At 34.2% G+C, this 8,939-nt stretch overlaps 1 protein-coding gene across 1 annotated transcript; it reads right to left on the reverse strand.

Moving 5' to 3' along the window:
- Positions 1–2,030: 2,030 nt before the first annotated feature.
- On the reverse strand, positions 2,031–4,591 carry LOC142608402 (zinc finger BED domain-containing protein RICESLEEPER 2-like). The gene is made up of 3 exons (XM_075780176.1): positions 3,479–4,591; positions 3,079–3,391; positions 2,031–2,384 (listed from the first exon to the last, which is right to left on the reverse strand). Exons 1-3 carry the CDS (start codon positions 4,586–4,588, stop codon positions 2,260–2,262), a joined length of 1,548 nt encoding a protein of 515 aa, XP_075636291.1. The 5' UTR covers positions 4,589–4,591; the 3' UTR covers positions 2,031–2,259.
- Positions 4,592–8,939: the final 4,348 nt, after the last annotated feature.

Raw genomic sequence — 8,939 nt, forward strand, 5'->3', positions numbered from 1 at the left:
TTTTGTTAGTGTAAATATTGTGATTAAATTATTTGCTAGGTTTAAAAAAAAATTAATATTGTGAATAATTATTGAGAATATTTAATATTGGGGGAATATTTAGTACCAAATATTGTGATTAATTATGTTATTACAACATATTGGGAATATTTTTTTTGTTAGTGTAAATATTGTGGTTAATAATATGCTGGGTAAAAAAAAAAAATTAATATTGTGATTAAATATTGGGAATATTTAGTACTAAATATTGTGATTAAATATTGGAAATATTTAGTACTTTTAGGTTTTTGTCATTGGTATGAAATGGATTATGAGTTTGATACCTAAGACACCCATTTGTAGTCTTTTTAGCATAAATTATTTCAAGATATATTTGTTCAAGATTTGTAACAGAGATTTCAATGGGTAACTGGTTGGTATAATATTTTTGTTCACCATATTTTATTTGAATGGATTTTGAATGGAATTTTAAAAGAATATGAAATTGGTAATGACTATTTTTGTATGTGACATGAGGTGAGTATATGCAAATTTGGTTGAGGTTAGTATTATTGGCATGTCATACGCAAAGTTTTGTGACTGATGTTGATTGAGAGTTATAAATTTGTCACTAATACAATTGCACTTGATGATCTATAGGTTGATAATGATCCATATAAATATATACTACAGTGGACCCCTTAGCAATGTCAACCCTTATGACAGATTTCCATTTAAAGGTCCGGGCATCCAGTGCTGTTATATGATGATACGTCGTAAGTTAAAGACCCTGAGTGATTTAAAGATAAAAATTATGGAAGAGCTGCAACTGAACCCTGCTTTGCATGACATACATATTACTTTCTGTTCTCCACATGAAGTCCTCAATTAATGCATTAATTACAGATATATGGCGATAACAGAAGACAAACATGTGAAGATCATGTTTAACAAGATGTGTAAATGGGAACAAGTAGCAAATTTTGAGTTGTACGTCACTTTGGAGCCACGTGCGGAAGTTGGCGTAGAGGAAATTGTACAAAAAACTATATCTCTACAGTTTGTAGTCTTAGATGATCAATGCACCACATTGGGAGGCTATACACTGTCTTTTCAAGAGACACTAACAACAGTTGAGAGCGAACCTGACAATAGATATGAAGATCAATTTTGTACTCATCGAGGTGAATCCTCTACACTTCCAGTAGTTGAAGATGAAGACGAACACTGTGTTAGGGAAGATCTTGACGATAGAGATGAGTATGAAGAGAGGATTGAACGAGGCGACTTTGACAGGGGTGTTGATGACCATGAAATTACTCTCAACCCTCATGTTGATGATATGGATGAATTTGATGAAGATGATGCGGATGCTACTCTTAGAGTTCAGCATGTTACAAATACAACCCCCGTTTATGAACCTCCCGTCTCATCATTTTATGCAAATACTTGGGAAAATATGGTTGATCCTGAAGTTATTGAGCAAGAATTTGCTTCTTCGTTGAATGTGGACATGAATTTTTGTACAAGGTTGATTTTTGCGAATAAAGAAGCGGTGAAATGTGCATTAACAATTTATGCCGCAAAGCATAACAGAGACTTTCTGACTAGTAGGTCGACCAAAAGTAGACTGTATGTGAAATGCATGGATAGGTCATGCAAGTGGTATGTTGGGGTAGTCATGAATAGGGGTGGCAATTCGTGTTCGCGTGTCGGGTTCGTGTCGGGTTGGGATGTGAGTATTATGTTATATGAGTCAACCCGAACACGACCTGTTTAGTAAACGGGTCAGGATTCCTCAACCCTAACACGACCTGTTTATTAAACGGGTAACCCGACACGACACGTTTAACCCGTTTAATTAGTAAGTCAAGTTAAGATCGACACAAATAACTTGTTTGATTATGACCCAAACAACCTGTTTAATTAAACTTAACCCGAATAACCTGCTATCAACTCCCATGTATCTAAATTTATAATTCAACCATAAATCAAGTAATAAAAATTCAAATAATAACAACAGCAAATAATTCTCTAATTCCTTCAAATTAAAATTACTAGTCCAAAAGGTTCCAACCCCCAAACAATCAAATTCAAATTCAATAATATGTCAATGTTCCATAATAAAAAGCCAAGATTATTACATGGCATCCAAGTGCCATCTCAAAAACTAAAAGAAAAACCAAAATAATTACATGGCAGATCAATATTTCCATGATGGCAAAAAAATCCAAGTCCAACCATCCAAGTGCCACATCAAAAAGTAAAAGACATCACTGATTAAGAAACTGGATTAGAAGAGATTGAGGGTCCCATTGAAGAGGTGTCTTCTATGTGCTCATCCTTATTGATATTCATGGTCATTATATCTTCAGTGAGCTCTTCCAACTCTGATTGTGCAAGTTCTACATCAAAAAATTTAATGAAACATTAAAAACTCATCAAAGCATTATAAATAAAAAATTTAGAAACTGTGGGTAATCAAGCAATTGAATCAATTAAGTAAATAATAGTAATTCACATAGTAGTAATTAGTAGTAATGAACTTGGATAAATGTGGATAAAAATACAATTGTACCTAGACAAATTTAAGTTTAAAAAAATAATACATATCAACTCTGCATGAAGCAGAAGTTCTGAAATACTAAAGCTGTGAGTTTTTAAAGCTAAAAAGAGTTTTACAAGGAAATACTGAAATTTGAAACTTTTAGAAAAGCTTCATAAAATTCAGAGTTCCTATTTTATAAATTAATAGCTATAAAACACTAATTTCACAGGTAAAGTTTTAGTTTCTACCACAATGTCATAAAGAGAAAAGGAGAAGACATTTCATGATCTATATAGATATTGATAGCTAAGTTGGACAACGAAAGATAGGATAACACATCATAGATGTTGTCTACTGTACCAAGTTTGCCAAATAACATCTATAAACTATTATATTTTGTCCATAGAGTAACGTTTTTGCCATTTAAAGTTGACATAATATGAGAAATCTGACATATATGAAATCTGACATATATATATTATTTTCTTTTTAAAAAATCATCATAAAACTTATAACTCATTCAGCCAACATGTAAATAAAAAATACATTACCTATATCTGCATATAACCAATCTTTGCTACAAACTAATGCCTCCACAACATTAGGTTTAAGTGCACTCCTGAATTGATCAATGACTCGTCCCCAAACACTAAAAGTGGATTCTGAAGCAACTGTAGAAATAGGAATGCTCAAAACATCACGAGCCATAGCAGTAAGTTCTGGATACCGAAATTCATTTCCTTTCCAAAAAGCAAGAATGTCTAATTTTGCATTCCTATCTACTCTTGGTTCCTCCAAGTAGAGCTCCAATTGAGTTTTTTGTGCCTGCCTACCCATATCCATACTATGAAAAGAATCAAATTCCTACATATAAAAACAGCATAATAGATATTAATTTAGGCAGAATATAAATAACATAATATAAATAAACAAATAAGAAAAAAAACATACTTGCATCATAAACAAAGATCCCTCATTAGCATATTGTTCTTCAGTTTCTTGAGTAGCTTGACCAGCCATTTCAAAAGATATTGAAGGTGTAGAAACATTACTCACATATTCCCCAAACAAAGCAAATAATTTTTCACGAACCTTCACATATTGGAGTGAACTAGCATACCCATAAAGCTTCTGATAGCACCAATCAATAAAAGGCAGCTTATACCTAGGGTCCAAGACCACTGCTATGGCCAACACAACACTAAATTCTATCCAATACTTCTCAAATTTCACAAGCATTTGATCTGCCATTTTTCTCATATACTCATCCTCACTATCGCTTTCTTTCTTCAAGGTAAAATAAACAATGAAAACTTGTGGAAAATATAAGTTAGCTGTGGGATATTTTGTGCCAGAAAAGACCAATGTCGCATCATAAAAAACAGCGAAAAACTTTTTAATTTTTTCTGCCTTTTCCCACTCACCACCAGTAGGACAGTGCTTAAAATTGTAATCAGTTAACTCTAGGCGTTGAAAAGCACGTCGATAAGAGAGAGCACTTTGAAGCATTAAAAATGTTGAATTCCATCTAGTAGGCACATCTTGCCTTAAACCTTTCTTACCATCCAAATCCATTTGCTTAACAGATTCATAAAAACTTTTTTTCCTCCCTTGTGAGCCTCTTACATACTTAATACTTTCACGAATTTTTTGAACAACAACATCAATTTCTTTCAAACCATCTTGTACAACCAAATTGAGAATATGAGCACAACAACGAAGATGAAAAAATTCACCATTACAAACAAGTGCTTTCTTATTTTTCAATTGAGTTCTAAGCATGTCAACAGAAATATCATTGGAAGAAGCATTGTCCAACGTCACACAAAATATCTTATTCTCAATGCCCCACATAGATAGCAATTTATAGACTTTTTCAAACAAAGACACACCATTATGTGGCGGTGGCATAAAGCAAAAGTTCAACACTCTTTTCTGTAAGACCCAATTAGCATCAATAAAATGAGCTGTAACACACATATAACCATCAGTTGCTATAGAAGTCCACAAATCAGATGTCAAACAAACTCTACCAGGAATAGATGCCAACACAGATTTCATCCTTTCTTTTTTCCCTCTTATACATCTTAACCATATCATTCTTAGCAGTATTTCTAGAGATATTAGGGACATCAACACACAAGTAAGAAAATACTGCCCGTATACCAACATACTCAACAAACTTGAAAGGCAATTCATGCATTGTAATTGCAGCACATAACAACTCCCTAAATTTTGCAGGATCAAATTTAGGTGAACTTACAGACATTGCATTTTGGCCAAGTATAAGCTGCCCAACATCCGTTGTGTCTTTTCTTGGACATACCTTCAAATGCCACTTCAAATTTCCAGTACCATATGCTCTGGCAGCAATATATTCCTTTCCACACTTCTTGCATTTGCATGTAGGCTTTTCTTCATCTTTTGTGGGAAGCATCTAAAAGAAACGCCAAACGGTTGAAGTCCTCCTTTTCTTGTCTTCGTTGTTTGTCTTATTCTTAGACTTAGTCTTAGCCTTCTTTGGTGGAGGAAGTTCAGCCACTTCATCAAGTTCATCTTCCAAGTCAAGGTCTTCTCTTTCATACTCAATGTCAATAGGAATCAGCTCATCACTTTCCATCTAGACCAATTTAAAGAAAAATTATTGATCAAAAATTTAGTAATTCTAAGATGACAGAAACAAATAAACTTGAAAAGAAATCATAAAGAACAACAAATAAATTTAAAATCAACAAAACAAACAAACAAATCTACTATAACATTACAATGATTAACACAAAAAACAAATGGATCTTCAATTATTTTATTTTAAGATGATAGAAACAGAAAACACTTGAAATTAAATCATAGAGTAAGACAAATTATTTTAAATCAACAAAAAATAAACATATCTAATATATATATATATTTTTTATATCAGTAAAAAAGATCTCCTATTATGCACTAAAAATCAACAATATAGTGATTACTAGTATACTAAACAGTGAACAAGAGTGACAAATATTTTTCTGCACAGTGGTGTTTTCTGCACATTATTATTTTTCTGCGGTGTAGTTTTTCTGTACATTGGTGTTTTTCCGCACAATGTTATTTTTCTACAGTGTTTTTCTGCACACTGCAAAATATTATTTTTTTGCTGTGTTTGTTTTCTGCTGTATTTATTTTTCTGCAAAATAAATCTGGTTTTCCCCTATTTTTATGTTACACGTATTGTTTATCATATAGTATCTAATAAAATTTCTATCTTTTATCTCAAAAAAAAAACAAAACAATCAACATGATAGTGATTAACAAAATAAACGAGAGGATCTACAATTATTTTATTTTAAGATGATAGATACAAAGAAACTCGAAAAGAAATCATAGAGCAAGACCTAGTTATTTTAAAATCAACAAAAAGAATACAAACAAGTCTACTATTGGTACTAAACAATCAATCGTATTAAAATCCCTAAATCTAGGAAAAAGAAAAGCTTTTACTTTCATTCAAAAATACACCATTCAATTGTATTAAAATTTAATCTTTTTATGCTTCAAATTTGTTTGAATACCCTAAACAACAAAACTTTCATACAATTTATGCACCCAATTCATCTGAATATAATTCCAAGCACTTAATCATTCAAACACAAACCCAATCAACCCCAAAAACCCAATAATAACTAATCAAATTTAGCAATACCCAATCACTAACCACAAACACTGATAAATTTCATTACTGTTTCATAACCCAGTATTCAAAATCCCTAAAAAGCTTGTAATCAATTAAAGCATATGCAAATCGAAGCCCAAAAAAGCCCAAAATCAAAACCCTAACAAACACAATACACCTCCAATGAAAACGAAATCAAAGTGCCACAACAAACACAAAAACGAAATGATTTTCAATCAAAATTGACTTACTTTAATCCAAAGATGTATGCTTCAAAATCGATTTGATCTCAGATTGCTGAACCGATCGGATTCGATTTGCGAAAATTTTCTCCTTTTCCCTAATCAGATTTTGGGAATGGAGTTAATTTTTTAGATTAACACAATAAACAACAAAATCTACAACTGAAAATTTCATAAGTAAGAAAACAAAACAAAGAAAAAATATATAAGATATATACCTTCCTACGGATTTGGTGGTTGAAAGCTGAAGCAAAAGAACTGGTGAAGCTGTGAAGTCGTGAAGGAGAATAGAGAGCAGAGAGGGCAGCCACGATTTTGAGGGGAAGAGATATTAGAGGGGTCGGCTAGGGATTTGAGGGGAAGAGAGAGTATAGTGTTGAGAGACATGAGGCGGCTAGGGTTTTGATTTTATAGTATAGATTGTAAAATCTGTATCTGTAGGAGAGGCTGGAGTTTTGAGGAGAAGAAGGAGAGTCGCAGGAGACAGTAATGAATTTTGATGAAAACGAAGAGACACAAGGTTCAACAGAGAGGCGTGAGGTCTGGTTTTGAGGAGGAGAATAAATCATAGTTCATAGCTAAGCTTATATACCTAGGGTTTTAAGGGTAAAATTGTAAAATTACCTTTATAAGCTAATCGGGTCAAACGGGTTAAACGGGTTCAATAGGTTGAACACGAACACGACCCGTTTAATAAACGGGTTAGTCGTGTCAACCCGAATTTGACCTGAACCCGTTTAGCCTCAACCCATGACCTGTTTATAAACGGGTTAACCGTGTCGGGTTCGCGGGTCGTGTCGGATTTTGCCACCCCTAGTCATGAAGCCTAAACAAGGAATATAGATGGTCACATCTTATGGGGGTTCTCAGAGTTGTATGACCCTTGGCATGACCCTTGATGGTAGAATGATGGATTGTAATGTTCTTGCAGCAGAATTTGTTCCAACGTTGCAAGAAAATCACATGGCAACAATTCATCACCTTAGAGATTTCATCAAAGGGAAGTATTATGAACATAAGCTTTCTTACTATAAGATATGGGATGCGAAACAGAAGGCTATTGCAAAGATATTCGGGGATTGGGAAGAGTCTTACCAAAGGTTGAGAAAGTTGTTGTTAGCATACTTGGATCAAGAAACTGGCACCCAGTACTGGTATCACACTGAACTGAGGAAGGAGTTCGGTGATACAATATTGCGCTATGTATTTTGGGCTTTTGCTCTATGCATTGAAGGATTCAAACATTGTAAGCCAGTGATTAATATTGATGGGACCCATTTGTATGGTAAATATCGAGGGGTGTTGTTGATTGCAATGGCCACCGATGCCAACAACAAGGTTTTGCCTCTCGCCTTTGCCGTTGTGGACAAAGAGTTAGGGCCTAGTTGGAGGTGGTTTTTAGATTGCTTCTAGATTTCACTGGGGGATGTGATAGCAAATAAGGACATCTACGTAATTTCTGACTGACATAAGGGTATTCAAAATGCAATTGCAAACTGGCCTAGAGGTGATGATGGATGAGTACGAGTATTTCACAAATATTGCCTTCGACATGTTGCTAGTAACTTTAACACGCATTTTCAGGACGCCACTTTAAAGTCATTGGCCTTGAAAGCGGGGTATGCTACTCAGGAAGCTAAATTTGAGTTGTACATGCAACCTATCAAGGAAGCTGAGATCGAGGTCCTTAGGAAGAAACTGAGAACCGAACAAGAAGTTAGTGAACCTGACTCATCCATCATGCCATACACATATCTAATGAAAGAGGATCTAGATATGTGGACCCAGTTACATGATGGTGGATACCGTTATAGGGCTATGACAACCAATGTCTTGGAGTGCTTCAATGGAGTACTCAAGGGTGCACGTGGCCTGCCTATTGCTGCAATGGTTGAATTCACTTGGAGCAAATTTGTCGCGTATTTCCATGATCGACACAAAGAAATTAATCATGATCTCTTGGAGGGCAAGGTGTGGAGTAAATATGCCTTTCAAATCTATGATGCAAATCTGAAAAAATCTAAAACACACCAAGTAACACCGTTTAATAATGTCCATGGTATTTATTAAGTAATGACTGCGTACAACATCCATAGCTCTGGAGGGGGACACCATAGTCATGAAATAAACATATTGGCCAGAACATGTGGTTGTGGAAAGTGGCAAAATCCATATTGTTTATTTTTCCTTGAAATACTACTACTACACTACATAAGCATCCTTAGTTGTAGAATAATACTTGAATAATGCTAAGTTCAATTATTTTTTAAAGCTAAGTTCAAAAACTTAAGTAGTTGAATAATGCTAAGTTCAATGTGTCATATAGTTTAAAATTATGGATCCATTTCCAGTAGAAAGAATCAATCAAGGAAGAGACATACCTAATGGACAATGGAAAAGGTGGTAATGGTGGACCATATGCATCATTTGGTGGGAGGTACATCCTTTGGCACAAAAAAGGGAATCTGAACCATGCCCAATACTGAACAAGTATCAAGGCCCCACCAATCTGATTTCC

The sequence above is a fragment of the Castanea sativa genome, chromosome 8 (genome assembly GCF_040712315.1).
Source record: "Castanea sativa cultivar Marrone di Chiusa Pesio chromosome 8, ASM4071231v1".
Classification (NCBI taxonomy): domain Eukaryota; kingdom Viridiplantae; phylum Streptophyta; class Magnoliopsida; order Fagales; family Fagaceae; genus Castanea; species Castanea sativa.

Excerpts from the sequence above, each read along its gene's own strand:
- LOC142608402 (XM_075780176.1), bottom strand. The coding sequence starts at position 4,588 with ATGAAATCTGTGTTGGCATCTATTCCTGGTAGAGTTTGTTTGACATCT. Across the intron at positions 3,392-3,478 it reads GATCTTTGTTTATGATGCAA|GAATTTGATTCTTTTCATAG; the intron begins GTATGTTTTTTT and ends TTTTATATGTAG. Across the intron at positions 2,385-3,078 it reads TTGGTTATATGCAGATATAG|AACTTGCACAATCAGAGTTG; the intron begins GTAATGTATTTT and ends TTTTTGATGTAG.